A 20,855-nucleotide genomic window follows, 5' to 3' on the forward strand; every position below is an offset into this window, starting at 1 on the left:
ACATGGTCAGATGACATATGCACAGAGAGAGAGGTAAAGAACTAGGTCATGGCAGAGTCATGAAGTCGGGTTAATTAAGTTTGATGAGCTAGCTGGGATGAAGCCCAAGCCACAATAAAAATGAGTAAGTCTGTCATTCATCTGCTGGTGGGTCCAAGAATGTCCTGCTGTATGTTTCCTCAGCAGTTGTCACATCATCACTTTCATTGATGTAAACTGGCCTGGAGAGCAGTATGAGAAGAGCGTCCTTGCTCAGGTGCCATCTTTCCTCAGGTTTACAGTCAGTAATCTAAGTTATACTTCCAGGACAGAGTGAGTTTGTGAAAACCATAAGGATGCCTCAGCTTGATTCTAGAACTATGAACAGGCTTTGGATGTTGACAGGACTTCTGATGTGAACCCTTGGCATCCAGATCTGAGAGTCCGGTTCATTTTGTGCCCTGGCTGGCTGGAAAGGCTGCTCACCTTGCACAGCCACAGACTGCCTGCATGTTGGCAGGAAGGGACTGATCACAGGTACAGCTTGATGAGCTCATCGCTTACAGCAGATGGTGTCAGCACACCCAGGTCTGTAAACAGCAGGGTGATCAAGGATGGGGAGGTATAGTCGACCCATGGGTGTTCCTCTTTGAGGTCCTGCCCAGTCTGCAGAGACTTCAGAGTGTCTGCCTTGTACTGAGGAAAGAGGAACTTGCGTTAGTTGGCTTGGCCAGACTCTGTACTGCTGAGGCCCTAGCTTGAGCAGTAAATGAGCTCTTGCCAGGACTGCTCCCACATCAGGAAACTGGCTGGGTAGCAGGCCGGCAGGGACAGCATGTCCAGGACATCATCCAGCCCACAGAAAAGCAAACAAGAATCCACAGTGGAAGTGTCTGGCTAAGGTCACATGGTTTGTAAAAGCAGAGATGAGAGTGAGGATAGCAGTTGATTTCAAGGATGGGTTTATGTCACCAGCCTCCCAGCTGCTTCTCTCAGCAGAGATTTTTCCACAATAAGCCCAGGTCCAACAAACTATGTCCTTGTACCCTGACACTGGAAGAGCACTGAAGGAAACAGCAACTTTCTGGGACATTATGGTTTCATTATACCGTCAAAGAGCTTGTCAAGGATGTAAAACTCACCTTAAACTTATCTGGGACGTCTTGCTGATTGAGCGGAAACAGCCGTACAAATTTGAAACTTTCTGCAACCACGTAGAAGGGCTTGTTCTGGGCTTTGGCACACACAGCCATCTGGTTGGTTCCGATCTGAAAAGTCAGGGAAAATGGCAGGTGAGCTCCCATAGGTTACTGAAGCAGAAGCACAGAGTGAGTGTAGTTTTGGCACGGCAATCCAGGATTTTTTTTTTTTTTAAAGATATAAGGTCTCATGTATTTCATACTGGTTGCACTCAGTATGTAGTCAAGTATGTCTTAGAACTTCTGTCCTCCTGCTCCTACCTCCCTAGTGCTGGGGTTACATGTGTTCTACCAAGCTTGCTTCATGAAGTGCTTGAACTCGGGTATTCTGCCAGCTAAGCTACATCCTAGCCCTCAAACAGGACCTTTTAAGAAAGGAAACAATTTTTCTTCCAAGATAAATGGTCCCAAAGCACACGAAAAGATGCCCAGCATCACCTGTTAGAGGAAAAAAGTACAGCCCAAGATGAGCCAACATCTCACGCTTCCCAGGGACTCACTCAGACATTGCTGACCAGTGTTCTCAGCAGCACCCTGCACCACAGCCAATGGTAGGAAAACCCACTTCTAGTGTGCACTAGAAGTGAACATGAGCATATGGTTGGTGTCCATGATTAAACAGTACCCAGCACCAAAGGGCACATGCTGCAGCCTGGGCGAATCCAAGCAGCGTGGCCAGGGAAGTCAAGCTCAAAACCACGAGCATCATGGGAATCTACTTATTTGTGGTTCCTAGAACTGGAAAAATCAGGACAGAGCAGAACAAAGGTGACTGGGTACATGGGAATAGGGCTTTTGTGACCAATAGATAAGTTTTATAAACACTGGTAATAGCGTGCACTGAGCCAGAGTGCACACACTTTATCTTACCACAATTATGATACTTTGTCAGGGACAGTCTCCAAGGTGAGCAAGAGACCCTGAGGATGGATGTCCTCAATGGAAACAAAATCAGGGACAATCAACTCCAAGCTGAATCCATTTGCCTGGGTGTGGTAGTCATGCCTATAATCCCAGCACTTGGCAAGCAGGGACAGGAGGGTCAGGCCAGTCTCAGCCATATAGGTTGAGGCTAGCCTGAGTTACAGAATGCCTCAAATGTCTCAAATCACAGATCCGAACAAAAGTACCTATGCATTTAAATGTAGAGAAAATCTGACCAAGGTCTTGCTCATGCAGGGAGGCTTCTGGGAACAGTGTGACAGTACCTACCTTGTTAATAATCCCTCCATTCTCAACCACTCCTTCAGCACCAACTATGACAAGATCTGCTTTTTCCATGATATAGCTGAGGGAATGGAAAAAAGGAAAAGGTTTCCATACTTTTCTTGACTCTAGGTAGTGTGTGATGATGGCAAGTTCTTCCCACAGCTGCCTTTCTCAGAAGGGCTTTTGCTACAGACAGCTGCCCTGGCGCTGTTACCAGTTACCTGCTGTTACCAGTTATGTTGTCATGGGCATTCAAACTTTTGACACACAGTCTTAGTATATAGCCTTGGTTGGCCTGGTATTCACTGTGTAGATCGGGCTGGCCTGGAACTCAGAGCTTCGCCTGCCTCTGCCTCCCAGTGCTGGGATAATAGATGTGTCACAGTTTACATGTTAAGACAGGAAGAACTGCTGAAGATGCTTACCCTACAAACCTCTAAACGACTTAATGAGCTTTCTCTCCAGGGACTACTGTTCTTCAGGGATGTACAGTGATGACCCATATGGGACAAAGCTCCCACACTGAACACTGAGTACGCTGACCACCTGATTGCTAACCATAGTCTGACTTTTGCCTTTTACTCTGAAAACATGAGCAGCTGGGCATTACGTTCCTGCGAGCAACTCTGGCACTCTGAGGAAGGACTATGAGTTCTGAGCCAGTATGCGCTACAAGAGCCTGTCTCAGAAACAAGACCCCAGTAACTAATGTGCAGGAACAAAGTCAACTGCCGGCTTGCAGGTCTCCCGTACTCTCAAGACCCTGTGAGAACCGCGATGCTGCAGGGTGGCTGCCTACAGTAAGGGAGAGATGCTACCCAGGCAGATTCTATGGACAGATTCAAACTCTAATTAGAGAATCCTGCATGGAGCCAGCAACGCAGGTATGCAGAGAGTCATTACTCACCCGACAGCAGCATCCAGCACCACAGTGACAGGGACATTGAGGTGGCAGAGGGCTTTGGCCATTTTCTTACTGAAGGTGACATGAAAACATCAGATAAACTTGATTTAGACAGAGATGCTTTGTAACCTCAATGGCTTAAGGGGTAGACCCTCACTCTGGACCAGAGAAAAAGGAACCAAAGTTCTTTATTGTAATTTTAAATTTAGTTGTTTTTATTTTATGTGATTAAGTGCTTTGCTTGCATGTATGTCTGTGACTACATACATGCCTAATGCCTAAGGAGGCCAGAAAAGGGCATGGAATCTCCTGGAAATTACAGATAGTTGTAAGCAACCACTTGGGTGCTAAGACTTGAACACAGATCTTTCCAGGCTCAAGAACTGAGGGCTTGTTTGTTGTTTTGTTTTTCAAAACAAGATTTTTTTGTGTAGCCTGGCTGCCCTGAGACTCACTCTGTATATCAGGCTGGCCTTGAACTCAGAGATCTGACTGCTTCTACCTCCCAAGTGCTGGGATTAAAGGCATGTGCCACCAACGGCTAACAAGAACTAAAGTTATTTTTTGTTTTTTTTCCAGTCAGGGTTTCTCTGTGTAGCTCTGGCTGTCCAGGACTTGCTTTGTAAACCAGGCTGGCCTCAAACTCACTGTGACTCACCTACCTCTGCCTCCCTGAGTGCTGAGATTATAGGCATCTACCACTTTACCAAACTTATAACAATTATTTCTTAAGGAACTTTCCATGTCACCTGTGACTCATTAAAAGTTGTGTTTAGGGGCTGGAGAAATGGATCAGTAGTTAAGAGTACAGGCTGTTCTTCCAGAGGGCCCAGGTTCAATTCCTAGCACCCACATTGAACTATCTGTTACTCCAGTTTCAGTTCCAGGAGATCTGACATCTTTACACAGACATACACACAGGCAAAACACCAATGTATATAAAACAAAAAATAAATAAACCCTTTAGGATAGCCAAGATAACACAGAGAAATCCTGTCTCCAAAAAAGAAACAAAATCAAAAATCTACAGAGTTGGAGGGAGAGCTCCTGACTAGCATGTGTGGACCAGAATCCACTCGCCAGCACTATAAAGAAAACAATACTCTTAAGGAGCCTGGGTAACAAGTCAACTCAGAACCACGTTTGCTTTTCTTGTTTGCTGGAGATAGGGCTATCAATCACAACTCTCCAATGAAAGCCTTTCATCCACTGTCCTGCTGTTCCTCAGATGTAACTACCTAAAGAAAAACCCTTAAAAACCCTAAAAATTGGAAATGAAACAAAATTGCCACAGCCTGCATTGTGCTCCTGCAAACCCATGGGGACTTCCCCCCAGCGTAGGGAACAGTCATGAACTGTATCCAATGTAGGGCCAACTCACTGGCTATTGGCGAGATACTTGCCCGGCCAAATCAGGCTGAGACTCGGTGATATACACACTGAACCGTTTCTTGGCTGCTACGGCTTCTTCTAGGACCCTCAGGACGACTCTGGAGTAGGCGTGAGTCAAAATTCTCTGTGGAACAAAAAACCCCCATCAGAAGGGCAAGCTGCCAGCCAGCCACTGCCTGCCCTGGATGCACTGTCATAGACCTGGCTCGAACGTGTGTGCTACAAACCAACTCTGATCGGAAGGGTGACTCTTAAGTTTAAGCTCACTGGGTGGTTCAACATTTTTGCCCAAGGAGTAGGCACGGGTGTCCCCAGCAGAACCCTGAGGCACAGAAGCCAGTCCACCTGGGGGTTCAGGTGACTGGCTTCCCTGCAGATAAGACATAGCTTGCATACTTAGGCCTATAGGTGCCAGGACAGGTAGGCAATACAGTGGCCCATTGAGGCCACTGGCAGCAGAAGGCTAAGGGAACTGAGCCCTGGGTGCATCTTTTGTCACATGGCCCCACGGTTGCAGATTCACCTAATTTTGAAGGGGTAAAAATCTAGTAACCAGACACAAGCTAAGCTAAGAAGTTTTTTTCAAAATTAGCAAGCACAGATGGGTAAATACAGCGAGCCATCTGTGGTACAGTTGGGACTTGTGGAGTCACATATGGCCTGTGCTCTAAAAAAGAATGCAGAGGAATACATGAGGCGAGGTGGTGGACATGGCTCACTAGAATCTCAGGTGTTCAGGCCTCATCCTGGACCTGAGGAGTCTGCATTTAACAAGCCCCCGGGTGACCTTCCCACAGCTTCAAGACCCAGCAGCTCTGCTCTGAATGCAGCTGTAAGGTTAAGAGGAGGCTGCTTTGGGCTCTGAGGGTGAGAAATCCACACACAGAAAGCCACACTCTGAGCCCAGAGGAGGGTCAAGCCCTTGCTGCCACTTGGCCCAGGTCTGTGACACCACCATTTACACAACCTCTCACACATTTAATAGCATACTTCAAAGGTGGGAAGCGCAGTAAAGCTAAGGGCAAGATCTGAGAGCCAGGATGCAATAAATACAGGCCTGGCCTGTAGGGCTGAGGTGGTGGGAAGCTGTGCTAATGGAAGAGAAAGCATGAAGGCTCTCTCATGTGGTGGAGTGGACAAGCTGTCGACTGGCTCAACCTGCTGTTCCTCACTTAATTAGGGACAGGTCACAGTTGTGAAGAGGACAGCTCCACCCAATGCCTGCTGGCTCAGAGATGCTTGGTAGTGACTATGGTAACAGCTGGTCTGGCAGACTCAATTCAGATTACAGGACTATGAACTCAATCAGAAAAATTCTTCTTTAGAACAGGTGAAATGGTTTAGTGGGTAAAGGCACTTGTCACCAAGCCTGATGACCTGAGTTTAATCCCCAGAAACTACACAGTGGGAAGAACCAATTCCTCTGACCTCCATATACTTACTGTAGCACCTAGGCATAGTGATACACATAATAAGGAAATAAATGTGACTAAAAAATACTTCTTGGAAAAGTACATTACTAAGAGGCTATGGTGTTCAGTGGTAGAGCATGTCTATGATTGAGGCCATTTTACTAACCTCCAGCTCCACAAAAAAGAAAAAAGCTTATTAAATAAGCTTTTTTAATAAGCAACTCATGCTGGTCCCACGTTCTTCTCCCAGTTCACAATGATGAGCCTCTATAGTGGTTGTGTTTATAGAACGCTGACTACACACAGCAGCTCATTTACCCCCGACCCAGCCTGTGAGCTGCTGCTCTTATAAACAGATGAGAAAACTGCAGGACAGAGTAGTGACTGTCCATGGTCCTAGCAGTAGGCGAGAGAGCCAGGATTTCAGGCCCAGCAGTGGGACTGAAAGCCCTTGGTTCTAGCAGCACACAAGAGGCATCTACTCACCGCCCCATCTTTGATAAAAGTGTGGCACAGATTGGCAATTTTATTTCTCGACAGGGATATTCTCCTGAGGAAAAGCTCTCCTCTCTCAATCATGATCTTCTTACATTTGGAGTAATCCTAGGAAGAAAAGAGCAAAACAAAAAGAGGAAGGAGATGCCTGTACAGCTAACAGTATCTGCAGTCAACCAAAAGAGAGAAAGGGCAGGGCTTACAGAGTACTCCAGGGAGGTGAGGCTGATGAACCGAAGGAAGAGCTCCCCGCCAGAGGACACGGCCACCGAGGAGTCCACACCGCACAGGGTTTCTATGGCACTGGTGAGATTTGCTCTAAGGCCTTGGATAGTCTCTCCTGCAAGGGCCAAGTGAGGAATGTGATATGCATTTAGTGTGACAGCCCTTGCTGGTCTGCAGTTCATCCACTCTTTCAAAGGACACTGGCTGTATCTCTGTGCCAGCCACTGGGAGATGCTGCATGAGAGAGGGCTCCGTTCTCATGGAGCAATAGACGAGCACAGAAAGAGATAGACGAGTAACCAGCTGTAACAAGGATAGGAAAAGGCAGGATGAAGAACAAGCCTGAGCTACTTTATGGGGGGGGGGGTCTCATGTTCAGGCCATGTAAACCGAGACCCAGACACATGGCGATCTGTGAGGAGAGCTCCTGTGTAGATGTCAGTGAGTGATACAAAGGCCCAAGGAAGGGGCACCCTTGGTATAAAAAACAAAGAAGGTCAATGGGAATGGCTCAATGGGCAGAAACGTTTTGGGGCGCAATCCTGGTAATCTGAGTAAGAACCAAATTCCTCTAAGAGCTGCAGGCTCACTCTCATACTCACACTCATGCACAATCATGCACAAATCAAAGAGGCCAGCAGGACCAGGTGCAGTAAGTGACAGCATAGCAGGGGATTACTTAGTGGTGGTGGATGAGATCTGTGAGACAGTTCAGGGTCCAAGGTAGCTAAGTGTAAGAACACTGGGAAGACGTGCTTCTTCCCAGCCACCCCATGAGAATGAAGAAGGCACCGAAATTACTTTGTATGTAAAGAGGTCTCAATATACCCAGAATCTTAAGTCTTATAATGCTCATTTACTAGATCCCAATGAATAGTGATACCACAATTTATTCTGGAACATTCTCTATAGTATCCGCACAGAATCTAGGACAAGCCAGGAGCTTGGTACTCATCTATAAAGCTAAATTACTGCTATAATTTAGGCCTTGTGGCTGAGGCTCTATTGTTGACACTTGAGTCCAGGTATATCTGGTAGGTGGATTAGAATCCTTTATGTGATTAAGTCCCTCCAGGCTGCCAGGCCTGCCATGGACACAGTGGCTAGGCCTGAGGCTGTAGGCAGACTTGCGTGTCTCCCTGACCACTTTCCTAAAAGTCATCTGAAGACTTTCCCAAGGCCCAGACTGTGTGAGGCTGATGATTTTTTTGTACCTTTATCTCTCTTCAGGAACTCCAGCAAAGTCTGGATGGCTGCTACCGCTGAGGCCATGTTAGGGTCTCCTTTCATCTGAGACTTAAAGTATTCAATTAACTCTAGGGAGAAAAGAAGAATGGGTCATTACGTGAACTTAGCAGGATGTGGCTGAGAACTTAGTGACAAGGGTAAGAAGCAGAAGCATTTTAAAAAGCAGCTTTTAAAGTTAGGGGTAGACATAGGTTTGTGCAGCTTATGCCAATCAAGTCTATCATGTATACAAACATAAATGTATACAGGTGTACAGTTCTACCTAGTTCACTTAATTAAATTCGTTTTTGTTCACTTAATAAAAACATTCCGATAACCACAATGAATGAGCAAACCAAAAAAAGCCTTATTCCTTCAAGGAGGGACAAGATGTCTTCCTATTGCGCTCGGGGGCACATCCTGGCTGCTGGCGCCAGCACACTGCCTGCGAGAGGCAGTTTTTCGGGGGAGAGCCCTGGGACAGCGTGTACTGAGGTCAGTAGCGAGCGTCTGAGGGGCTCAGATCACGGACACAAGAGCAGTGACAGAGGAAAGCCGCTCGAGGCCGGACAACGTCGCCCGGATCTCAGGCTTCCCGTGCGAGGCCGGGGACCCATGTGTCCCCGCCGCTCCGGCCACACACTCACCTTCCTTCTCCATGGCTTCCTCGCGACAGAACCCGCAACCGCGCCTTCAGTAAGCCACGGGCTGACAGCCTGTCGCACTTCTTGCATCACTTCCGGTGCCCTGGTGAACGTCACGTCAGCGCCGGAAGTTGGCTGCGCAGCGGGCCGTGGGTGGCTCTTCACCGAGGCGTAGGGGCGCCATGGCCGCGGACGGTGAGGGTAGCACGGACCGGAACGCAAAGCCGGCCTGGGAGGGACACGTTTGGTCTTTAGAGGAACAGCCAGTCTATGCGTTCATTCACTCAGCAATTTTGCTTTTGAGACAGGGTCTTACGTAGAACTTGCTGTGGTGTAAAGGATGGCCTTGAACTCTTGATCCTTCAGGCTCTTCTAGAATGCTGGAATTACAGGCGTGCACGATCAAACTCGATTTTATGGGTTGCTCAGATCGTTGTGCATGCTCAGAAGGCATTCTACCAATTGAGCCACATGGCCGTCTCATTTTTTATTTTTTTATTTTTATTTTTATTTTTTTTTATTTTTTATGCAAGCTCTCTCTCCTGCCGTAGCTCTTTGAGATCTGGGGTTGCAGGTCGAATCAGCATGCCCAGTGTGTCATTCAGCAAATATTGGGTTTGCCCCCTGTGCACTCGATTTTCTAAACTGGGGGGTACCACAGAACTCGACACAGGAAAGTTTTGGGTGTATGGTGTCTTATGGTCCAGAGAGGCAGTTGGCAAGTCAAGTTAATTCCAGGAGGTGCCTGGGGCTGTGAAGACAGATGTGTGGTAGCTAAGTTCAAGAGATCTGTCTTTCCTGAGGAGTCCAGGAAAGTTCGGGATACTGAAACTATGGCGTGAGCGAACTCATAAAGTACACTTTAAATACAAGCATCCTGGGAGGTCAATTCCTACATTAAACTACTAAGTACAATTTTGTTTTGTTTTGTTTTTCGAGACAGGGATCCTCTGAGTAATAGCCCTTGCTGTCCTGGACTGCATTTGTGGAACAGGCTGGCCTTGAACTCACAGAGATCTGCCAGCCTCTGTCTCTCTAGTGCTGCGGTTAAAGATGTGTGCTGGCTTAGTTAGAGTTTTAAAATTATATTTCTCTCCCAAAGGTTGTTGCATTTATTTATTTATCTATCTATCTATTTATTTATTTAGTGTATGTGTGTACACGCTCGGGAGCACTAGTGGAAATCAGGACAACTTGTGGGGCTCAGTTCTTTTATTCATTGTGAAGGTCTCAGTAATTGAACTTGGATCATCAGGCTTGGCAGCAAGTGCCTCTCCAGCGCTTTCTCAGTAGGCTAGACTTTTACTTGATTGACAACGTTAGAAGTATCTCTTTGGCTACGGTGTGGAAAATGGATTGTGGGGAGCAAGAGTGGTTAGGGAGGCTCATTCAGCAGCTGTGGCTGTTGCTCACACCTCGATGAGAAAGGTAGGCCAGGCACTGCTTATCAGCCAGTGAGTCAGAGGTCCATAGGAATTGGCAGGGACATTTCACAGGCATGCTTCTGACAGGCAACAAAACACGTATTGTTTTCTGTCTCAAGCTTCTTGGTACTGGCGAGGAGGAAAGAGTAAGTAGGATTGGGTTCTGTAGAAGCCAGAGATGGGCATGAGCCTGATGAAGGAGCTGGGGCTCTGGGAAGGAAGGTAGGAGGCAGTAAATTGGTCACTGGTTGAGCATCCAGGCTCTTCATGACTGGGCACTGGCAGGATTGCTTTGTCATGTGAAGTGTAGGCTCTTGGCTGGGTGAGGTGCCACATGCCTATAATCTCAGATTCTCAGGAGGTGGGAAGTTACCAAGTTCAAGGCCAGCCCAGGCAATTTACTAAGACCCCATGTTAAAGGGTCATGATTCCGAGAGGGATTACTCAGGGTTTTAAGAGCGGTAACAGAGAATCCCTTGTTCAGTTTAACAGCCTTGGCAGAACCATCCAGGGCGTATGGCTCCCTCTTTCGACCTCTGAAGGCACTTCGGGAATGTGATATTCATACTCAGCCAGTCAAAGCACTCATGCATATAAAATAAATCTTTTTTTTTTTTTTTTTTAAGTAAGAAAGTGCTAGCCAGGTACAGTGGTGAATGCCTCTAGTCCCAGCACTCAGGGAGGCAGAGACAGGTGGATCTTTGTGAGTTTGAGGCTAGCCTGGTCTACAAAGCAAGTTTAGGACAGCCAAGGCTACACAGAGAAACCCTGTCTCGAAACAAACAAAAAGGAAAGTGCTAAGGATGTAGTTTGGTGGCAGAGCCCTTTCTTAGCATGTACAAGTTGCCAGCACCAAACTGAGTTAAGTGTAGGTTCTTGAAAGACTTGGAGCCAGGGCCTCCGTCAGCTGGGCCTAGTATTTAGTGTGGGTGTGTGTTGAATGCTTGGGTTATTTGGTCCATTTAGTTGTGTCGGTCAGTTTGAATGGTGGCCTAATTCCTTTACATGGTAAAAACTTTGTTCACATAAGAATTATTTCCCCCCTTTGTGATCATTTTAAAATTTGTCCCTGGGCTGGGAATGTAGCAATACAGTAGAGTCCTTGTCTGACCTTCACAGAGCCCTGGTTTGATCCCCAGCACTGATTACAACCAGATGTGGTACAAGCTGGCACTTGGGAGGTAGAGACCAGAGGGTCAGAAGTTTGATATCCTTAGCTACACAAAGAGGTTGAGCCCATCCTGGGCTATATTAATAAAAAGTAAATAAGTAGATAAAATGAAGATTCATAGTCTCAAGTGGGTTGGCTGTTCTATCTTGGGTCCTCCTGGCTATGCATGGGTCCCTAATCACCCCCTTGAAATCCTACCACGCGTAATTTTCACCACTCATTCAGTGACCGAGTGACCAGGCTTTTAAAATGTGAACGAATACCTCTGGGTTAACTCAGTAGACATCTGTTCACTGCTCATTATATACCAGAAGCAGAGCGCCCTCAGCTTGGCACTTTGAATGCTGTGGCAAAGGCAAGAGCTGAGAAAGTTCTGCCCAGCTCCTCAGCCCTGCTCAGTCTGGAACTTGCTATACAACACTGGAATCGAACTCACAGAAATCCTCTGCCTTCCAAGAGTTGGGATTAAAGACAATAAACCATCATTTCTAACCTTTAAAATTAATTTTTTTCTTAACATTTTGTGTGCGTGTGTGTGTGTGCATGTGTGTATATGTGTGTATGTGTATTAATAGGCAGTGTTGTTGAGTCAGGTCTCACCTAACCATGTACATCCTAGGAATCGAACTCAGGTCATCAGGCTTGGCTATAGGTGCCTTTACCTAGTAAGCCATGTCTGACCCCTCTTTTTGTTTGTTTGTTTTTGTTTTTTAATAATGAGATACAGGCATATCAGTCCCTGGGCTTCCCCAATACTAGGCAAGCACTTTCTCATTTAGCAGTGTCCTGAGCACTGTGAGTTAATCTCTGAGGAAAGTTTGGTGACGTCATGGTCTGAGCATGGTAGTTAATCATCTCATTGGAAATGTTAACTGTATCAGTCTCGTGAGGTGACATTTTCAAATGTTGCTCTTACTGTTTGCAGAGGATGAGTTGAATCTTCTGGTTATCGTAGTTGACACCAACCCAATTTGGTGGGGAAAGCAAGCATTGAAAGAATCTCAGGTAAGATGGCTTGAGCCTTCGACTGATCCTCTCTGACTTCGGTCTGTCTGTACCCCACCCACTATCCTCCGGACAGCATCACTGAGTCTTTACAAGCTGGGTGTGGTAGCCCTTGTCCAACCCCAGCACTCAGGTGGAGACAGGTAGATCCCTGAGCTCAAGTTCATCTTTGGCCAGTCTGGGTTAGAGACTGGGCTAGAAAGGAAAGCCGTGAGTTCATAAAAGCCTCCAGTTACACTCTACACACCAGGGAAGTTGTGTAACTGGCCCCGTAGTTCCTTCTTGGAATGTTTCAGTACACGAAGTCCTCTTTACCTTGACCATCACTCCTGCTTCTGTCCTATACATGCAGATAGCCATTGATTGCCTCCTGTCTAGTTTGGGCCTTTTCTATACAGCTCATATATCTACTGTATAAGTAGGCATCTTTTGTTATTTGTTTACTTAGGTGACAGGTATGGTGTAGAGGTCAGTGAACAGCTTTTGGGTATTGCTTCAACCATGTGGGTCCTGGGGATGGAGCTCAGGCCATCAGGTTTGGTGGGAAGCACCTATAACCACTGAGCCATCCCACCTGACCTGGTCTTTGGAGTTTTGAGACAGGCTCATCCTTTTTCACATTTACTTTTTGTTTGTTTATGTGGGTGGATGTTTGCATGCTTGTGGAGGCCTGGAATTGCCAAGCGGGCCCCAGACATCAAGGGCCCTTTATTTGTTTAACCATCTCATTGGCCCAAGTTTTAAATTTTGATGAAACACAGCAAGTTTGTGCTTTTTTACTTTTCAACACAGGATATCAGGCATCCCAGGCTGTCCTTGAACATGCTGTATAGCCTGAGGATGACCTTGAACTTCTGCTCAGGCTGCCTCTGTCTCTTAAGTCCAAGGCTTACAGGTTACACATATGGCCCCACTGTGCTGGTATTTGAGAAATAATGTTCTAATTTGTAGATGACTCTGTCAGTAAAGTTGGGAAGGCCTCCTCTCAGGCACTATTCTGTCTTTAGGAGGCATGACGCTGAGCAAATTTTTATCTGTGAATTACTGTGTCAGATGTCAGCAACTGTCTGTACATAGTGGCATATGTCATGACATGGGCAGGTAGAGACAGGTGAATTGATGGATGCTTGTTTCTAGTCAGTGAGCCCCAGACCACCCAGGGCCATGTAGGAAGACCCTTTCTTAAACACACCGCAGTATATAGGTAATAAATAGTTGCTCTTCTAGTGACGTCCTTCTTGAGGCTTGATGTAGTTGTGTGGGGAGCTGACATGTTTCTCTCATGTTTGCCAGTTCACTCTATCCAAGTGCATGGATGCCGTGATGGTGCTGGCAAATTCCCACCTGTTGATGAACCGCTCCAACCAGCTGGCTGTCATAGCCAGTCACATTCAGGAAAGGTAGGGGCCAGTGCTCTGCCGCTGGGGCTGCTGTTCAGTTCTTTGACAGTTCATGTATGTGTATACTCTGGCTACTGAGAGGGTTCTTTCTTTTTCCCCGTCAGTCGATTCTTATATCCAGGGAAGAACGGCAGACTTGGAGGCTTCTACGGAGACCCTGGCAACCCCCTTCCTGACTGTAATCCCTCAGGGAGTAAAGATGGGAAATATGAGCTGTTGACAGCTGCAAATGAGGTGATCGCTGAGGAGATCAAAGATCTGATGACCAAGAGTAAGAGCCTGGCTATTGTCATGCTATCTCGCTGTAGTGGTAATTGCTATGTGTTTTTAAAATGTAAGGTTTTATTATTTATTAATGATAATAATTCTTTAAGAATTTCATAGATGCATATGATGTATTTGGTATATTCACCAACCCCATTCTCCCTCCTAACTCCTAGATTCATCCCCTATCTTCTCACCCCACTTCTTTTTTTAATTTTTATTTTTTAAATAATCAGGCCATGGTTCAAATGCCTTTAATCTCATCACTTGGGAGGCAGGGGCAAGCAGATCTCTTGGCCTGGTCTACATAGCCAGTTCCAGGACGGTCAGGGCTATGTAGACAGAGCCTGTCTGAAAACAAGGAAACAAGAAAATCCACCTGTGCTGCCCATATGCTCATGGGTATGGGGCCGTTTACTGGCATGGTCGACCTGTGGGGGACCATACCTATAAAGAAAGCCAAGCATGCCATCAGCTCTGTTAGTGGCTCCTCCGCTAGGGCTGGGGCTCATGGGGCCCTCCCACTCCATGCTGGAATGTTGACTGGCTTGCTCTTGTGCAGGGCTTATGCAGGCTGCCACAGCTGCTGTGAGGTTTCCAGTGTGACTTCCTGCCTTGTCAAGAGAACGCTATTTTGTCAGGTCCTCTTGAACCCTTAGCTCTTACAATCTTGCTGCCCCTAAGCCACTCCCAAAATGGTCGCTGAGGCATAGGGGCTGGTTACATGTTGTAGACTGTTTTTCCTTAGACATGACATTGATTTGGGAGGTAATGGAGGCTTTATGCACAAAGATTTGAGCCTGCTGACACTAGCCACATGCCTCTTTTCCTTCTGAGGTTCATTTCCCCATCTCTGTGATGCGTATCTGGCCTTACAGTTTTGGCCCTGTCGCTCTTTCTTGGCTCTATGACACCCTGGCTTCCCAGGAAGACATGCTGTTAACCAGCTTTTCTTCTCTTGCTGTTGGAATTCTTAATTCTTTCTAAATCTTATTTGAGTTTTGTTTGTTTCTGTTTAGATAGGGCCTCCTTAAGTAGCCCAGGCTGACCTTGAACTTGTGTTCCTCCTGCTTCAGTCTCCCAAATTCTGGGATTACAGGTATGTACCACATGCCTGGCTCATTTTTTGTTTTTTTTAAAGATTTATTTATTATTTATGCAGTGTTCTGTCTGCATGTGTGCATGCACACCAGATCTCACTATTGATGGTTATAAGCCACCATGTGGTTGCTAGGAATTGAACTCAGGACCTTTGGAAGAATAGCCAGTACTTTTAACCTCTGAGCCATCTCTCCAGCCCTCGTTTTTTGGTTTTTATGTCTGTTTTGTCCTTTATTTTGTCACTTAAAATACACCTTGAATCTTCCATAGATTCTTCTTTCCTTCCTTCCTTCCTTCCTTCTTAAGATTAAATTTGTTATTTTCTTAAAAGAATAATGTATGTTTATAGGGGTTGGAGATAGAGCTGTATGGTTGAGAGCACTGGCTGCGCTTCCCAGCACCCATGTAGCAGGTTACCTCCATCTATAATTCCAATTCTGGGGAATCTGTTCACCCTGTTGACATCCTTGGGCACCAGCCAGGCACACATGTGCAGGCAAAATACTCATACAATAAGATAATCTTTAAAACAAATATGGTTAAATGTTTGTGTGTGTGCCTACATGAGTTATGTATGCAGTGCGCATTTGGGTGCCTGAGGAGGCCAGTGGCAGTTGTAAGCTACCTGATGTGGGTGCTGAGAACCCATGACCTTTATGGTGGGGAGCTTGATGGGGTAGGCAGGCAGGTGGGCAGGCAGGCATGGTTGTGAAGCAGTAGCTAAGAACTTACATCTAGTCCCAAAGCACAGAGCAGGGGGAGAGCTAACTGGGAATGCATGAGCTTTTGAAACCTCAAAGTCAACAAGGCCACACCTCCTAATCCTTCCCAAACAATTCCACCAACTAGGGTAGATAGGTATGAGCCTGTGGCAGCCATTCTCATTCCCACCACCACACCCTTCAGTTGTCATCTTAGAAGTCAGAAGTGCCTTTCCCATCTCAAGGCTCCAGTTTCCCTGTAGCCCACCATGGGTTTTAGCCTTTAATCTGCAGTGGGCACCTGGAGGAGAAAGGAACTCTAGGGACTGGAAGGGCTTAACAATGACCCTGGGCTGGGAGGGACATGTGGGCCACATGGTCTCAGATGATGGAACATGGTGATGGACAAAGAGCTGTAACTTATAAAAAGTAATCGAGTTCTAGGGCTGGAGAGATGGCTCAGGGGTTAAGAGCTCTTGCTGCTATTGCAGAGGACCCAAGTTAGGTTACAGCAGCCATGGAGGGAGGCTCTAACTCCAGTTCCAGGGGATCCAGTGTTCTCTTTGGGCTTCTGTGGCTATCATGTACATGTGTGTATACATCCATAGATGCACACATACACATAAATTAAAAAGAGATGATTTCCAAAGCAGTAATTTTTTTTTTTTTTAAAATAGAATTTCCCTGGGTAGCCCTGGCTGGCTTGCAGTTTGCTGTGTAGACCAGGCTGGCCTCACACTCATAGAGATTTGCCTACCTCTGCCTTCAGCATGGTGGGCTTAAAGGAGTGTGCCACCACACCTGGCTCTATTTTATTCATTTCTGAGTGTACAGATCAGTAGTGTTGAGTGTGAACACAGTTTCAGGGCCACTCCATGTCCTTTATTTTATTTTTTACTTTTTGGTTTTTGTTCTGTTTGCTTTTGTGTTATTTATTTATTTCAGTTTTTCGAGACAGAGGGTCACTGAGGGTCACTGTGTAGCCTTGGCTGTCCTGGACTTGCCTTGTAGAACAGGCTGTCCTCAAACTCACAGAGATCTGCTGGCCTCTGCCTCCCAAGTGCTGGGATCACAGGTGTACAGCACCATGCCTGGCTTATGTTTAACTTTTGAGATTGATTTATTCTACTTTATGTGTATGGATGTTTTGCCAGCATGTGTGTTTGAGTACCATGTATGTACCTGATTCTTGTGGAGGCCAGAAGAGGTCATCAGATCCACTTGAACTGGAGTTACAGATGGTTGTGAGCCACCATGTGGGTGCTGGGCCTTGAACCTGGGTTGTCTGGAAGAGCAGTCAATGCTCTTAACCACTGAGTCATCTCTCCAGTACCTCTTTGTCCTAGTGATTTTGAAAAGAGCTATAGAGTTGCTTACTTGTCTCTACTGATTACTAGTTTCTGTGTTTTAAGATCCACATTGAGCAGGTTACAGCGGTGCACACCTGTAATCCCAACACTCTGGGAGGTAGAGGCAGGTGGATCTCTGTGAGTTCAAGGCCAGCCTGATCTACAGAGCAAGTCCAGGACAGCCAGAGCCGTTATACAGAGAAACCCTGTCTCGAAAACAAAAGAAGCGAGCAAGCAAGCAAACAAACAAAAGGATCCACTTTGGACATGTCTTTTTATTCATGCATGAATACTTGTGTTTCAAAACGACTCCATTTGAAAAAAGACTCAGAATTCTGCCTTTTGTGCTCTATAACATCTGCAGGTGACATAAAAGGTCAACACACAGAGACGCTCCTGGCAGGATCCCTCGCCAAAGCCCTTTGCTGTATCCTTGTGCTAGCATGTTCCATGGAGGCTGTTTCCCTGGTGCCTTCTCCAAGGCCTCATTCTGCAGCGTTCATGCACAGTAGCTTCTCTTCCCTTCAGATCGTCACTGTTATCATCTGAAGAGCCTGGCGCTGCTTCCAGGTGAGGTCTTGCCTTTTTTCTTTTGGGTTTTCGTTTATCTCATGTATGAACGTTTTGCCTATGTGTATCTCTATGTAACATGAGTACCCTGTGGGTGTGCTATCAATGGAAGTCAAAAGAGGGCATGAGAAAAAACAAACAAACAACAGAAAAAGAAGGCATCAGATCCCTGGAACTGGAGTAGCTACATGCAGGTGGTGAGAATAGCTATGTGGGTGCTGGGAACTGAGCCTGGGTCCTCTGCAAGAGCAGCCAGTGCTGTGAACTGCTAAGCCATCTCTCCAGCTCCTGATGTTGCTTCTTCCTCTGATTGCCTGGTGTGGCTTTGCTCTTATCCTTGACTTGACAACTCCAGTACCGAGTTTAAAAGCTGTTGACTGCCTCTGTGGCTTAGTTAACAACTGGCATTCTCTGGGTGAAGAGGTGACCTGGCCTGCGTCATAGGGCAACTAGACTCTTTCTTCCAGAGCCTGATTTCATGTCATGGGCTTGCAGCCTTGCTTTTTTTTTTTTTTTTTTTTGTTTCTTTAGAGACAGGGTTTCTGTGTGTAGCCTTGGCTGTTCTGGACTCCCTTTGTAGACCAGGCTGGCCTTGAACTCACAGAGATCTGCCTGCCTGTGCCTCCCAGAGTGCTAGGATTACAAGTGTGCGCCACCGTGCCCAGCTTCAGCCTTGCTTTTGTGAAATGTCTCTGAACAGCATTGAATGCTTTGTATATCCTTAAGCTTTTATTCTGATCTTCTTTGTATAGTTTTCAAATTCATTATTTCATTGGTTGGGCTGATTGGTGTAGGTGTGGCCCTAGTGTCGCTTTCTAGGATGGTGGATAGTCAGCTGTCTGTAATTGTGGTCTTTCCTTAGTGAGTATAGAATGGGTAACCAAGCCCAAGCCCACCCACACGGCTATTGTGGCAGATGATGGGAAGGGTCTGGCTTAAAATCAGAAGGTCTGTTTTCCTGCTGCTGCAGATGTTCATGAAACATGCTTTCATAGTCCTTAATGTTAATGAATCCAGACATTCACAGAGTGAACAAGACAGTTAAAGGTAAGAGCTGATTCCTTTACAACTATCACCCCGTTCATTTAAATGCTGCATGCTTGGTGGGTAGTTAAGGATTGCTGAGCACTCAGAGGCAGATGCAGGTGGCCTTGGTGGGATCATGGCCAGCCTGTTCTACATAGCAAGTTCCCGGCCAGCCAGGGCTGCATAGTGAGACCCTGACTCAATATAAAGTAAAAAGTGCTTAGAAAACCACCTGCTTTTTAAGCTACCTTGTTTGTTAAATTATAATCTGTTTTTATTTCTTTGTAGACAATCAGGAGATGAAATCAAGGATATTGGTAAGATCATACATACCTCACATGCAGACAGATGAAAGATGTGGGAATGAATCCAGACATGGTGTCACATGCATTTAACTCCAGCACTGGGGAGGGAGATGCAGGCTGATGTCTGAGTCCAAGGACAATGTGATCTATGTGGCCAGTTCCAGGCCAGCCAGAGCTTTTGGGCCAGTGAGATGGCTTAGTTGGTAAAGGTGCCTGGTGCCAAGCATGAAGGCTTGACTTCAATCACCAGGACCCAGATGGTAGGAGGAGAGAACTAACTTTCAGAAGTTGTCCGCTGGCCTCCCGGTGCACTCTGGCTACGCTGGAGAGATGCTCATCAGGCTAACAAGGACCGGGAACACCCTGGTGTCATCCTACACCTCAGGGGTTTTGTACTGAGTAGGAAGAGGGACGTGAGAATGGTATGGTCTATGGCTTGTATAGTAGGTCGTGTCACTAGTGTATCTGGGTGGCCCTTGAGGTCTCACAGCTGCGTTTGCAGGTGATCAAGGCCGCTGAGGACAGTGCGCTGCAGTACATGAACTTCATGAACGTCATCTTCGCTGCTCAGAAGCAGGTGAGGCAAGAAATGATCAGAGGCCAGGTGTGGTAGTGCCCACCTTTGTGAGTTTGAGGCCAGCCTGGTTTATATAGAGTTCTAGGACAGCCCTATTTCAAAAACAAACAAAGGAAAAGTGATCATTTTCATTCTTGCACAGCAGTGTTCTGGCTAAGAGCCCCGTAAGCGGATTGGGGATTCAGAATCCACACTAGCTACTTGTCATTTTTCTGTTTGGGGTCCTTGGCTCCTTTCCACTGGGCAGTGTTCTCAGAACTATGTACTCAAAGTTGGTTTTATATTGGGTGTCATAGTACTCATTATCCCATTAGAATCTCTGGGTTGACAGTTTGATACAGAAACCCTCAACTTCTCCATTTTTTTTGTTTATTTGGGATTTTTTTGTTTTTGAGACAGGGTTTCTCTCTATGTAGCCCTGGCTATAGACCAGGCTGGCCTCGAACTCAGAGATATGTCTGCCTCTGTCTTTTAAGTGCTGGGGTTAAAGGAGTGCGCCACCACTGCCTGGCTCTCATTTTGTTTTGAGACAGGCTTTTGCTGACTGACTTGCCCACCCTGACTTGTGAGCTCCCTGTAGGGCACACAGACCTTGACCTTGGGATAACAGGTGTACACCTTCTCCCTGACACTTTCTGTCTTCTTATTATAATGTGGTGTGTACTTAGCAGATAACTAAGATGTTCAGTTAACCCGACAGAGCTTTGTTCTCTGGGGTTTTTTTTTTTTCATGTGTCTTAAGTGTGTGCCTGAATGTGTATATATCTGTGTAGCATGTGCAGTTCTCATGCCTGCAGCATCCAGGAGAGGGTCAGATCCTGTGGAACTAGAGTTGCAGATGATTGTGAACCACCACATGGGTGCAGGGAACTGAATCAGGGTCCTCTGGAAGAGCAGCCAGTGCTCTTAACCCCGTCTCTCCAGCTCACTTCTCTAAACCTCACTTCTAATATACGGCACCACTTGAGCCTGCATTCTCTTCAGCATGGAGAGTGCTGTAGTCGAAAGGGCTCAGACTCTGGAGGCAGGAGTTAGGACCTGTCTCGGGAGCTTTAGCTGCCACATGCCTCCGTGTCCACCTTGTAGCTTCAGTATACATGTTAAAGGAATTGAATCTAGCTGGACAAAATGGGGCATATCTGTACCAACACTAGGAAGGCAGAGGCAGGAGGCTTACCACAAGTCCCATGCCAGTCTAGACTACAGAGTTGAGCCCTGACAATAAATAGATAGATAGATAGATAGATAGATAGATAGATAGATAGATAGATAGATA

General features: G+C 46.4%; 2 protein-coding genes across 2 annotated transcripts in view; one reads left to right on the forward strand and one right to left on the reverse strand.

The window, feature by feature from the left end:
- Window positions 1-46: 46 nt before the first annotated feature.
- Window positions 47-8,784, reverse strand: Eif2b1 (eukaryotic translation initiation factor 2B subunit alpha). The gene is made up of 9 exons (XM_055606063.1): window positions 8,690-8,784; window positions 8,030-8,131; window positions 6,794-6,930; window positions 6,582-6,698; window positions 4,695-4,807; window positions 3,295-3,363; window positions 2,391-2,466; window positions 1,122-1,247; window positions 47-675 (listed from the first exon to the last, which is right to left on the reverse strand). Exons 1-9 carry the CDS (start codon window positions 8,700-8,702, stop codon window positions 511-513), a joined length of 918 nt encoding a protein of 305 aa, XP_055462038.1. The 5' UTR covers window positions 8,703-8,784; the 3' UTR covers window positions 47-510.
- A 28-nt stretch (window positions 8,785-8,812) lies between these two features.
- The window catches only part of Gtf2h3 (general transcription factor IIH subunit 3), a 16,376-nt gene continuing 4,333 nt past the window's right edge, over window positions 8,813-20,855 (forward strand). Inside the window, exons 1-8 of the mRNA XM_055606064.1 lie at window positions 8,813-8,881; window positions 12,207-12,286; window positions 13,580-13,686; window positions 13,791-13,957; window positions 17,466-17,528; window positions 18,689-18,718; window positions 18,986-19,014; window positions 19,505-19,579. Coding sequence (XP_055462039.1) covers window positions 8,869-8,881; window positions 12,207-12,286; window positions 13,580-13,686; window positions 13,791-13,957; window positions 17,466-17,528; window positions 18,689-18,718; window positions 18,986-19,014; window positions 19,505-19,579 — 564 coding nt within the window. The 5' untranslated portion in view covers window positions 8,813-8,868. The remainder of the gene's footprint in view (window positions 8,882-12,206; window positions 12,287-13,579; window positions 13,687-13,790; window positions 13,958-17,465; window positions 17,529-18,688; window positions 18,719-18,985; window positions 19,015-19,504; window positions 19,580-20,855) is intronic.

This window comes from Psammomys obesus, unplaced genomic scaffold (assembly GCF_907164565.1).
Source record: "Psammomys obesus unplaced genomic scaffold, mPsaObe1.curated_primary_1811, whole genome shotgun sequence".
Classification (NCBI taxonomy): domain Eukaryota; kingdom Metazoa; phylum Chordata; class Mammalia; order Rodentia; family Muridae; genus Psammomys; species Psammomys obesus.

What these genes read in the sequence shown, in the direction of transcription:
- Eif2b1 (XM_055606063.1), bottom strand. An exon ending in TCACCTCCCTGGAGTACTCT is followed by an intron (nt 6,699 to 6,793) that starts GTAAGCCCTGCC and finishes TTTTCTTCCTAG; the next exon opens with GATTACTCCAAATGTAAGAA. An exon ending in TCTCAGCCTGATTTGGCCGG is followed by an intron (nt 3,364 to 4,694) that starts GCAAGTATCTCG and finishes TGTCACCTTCAG; the next exon opens with TAAGAAAATGGCCAAAGCCC.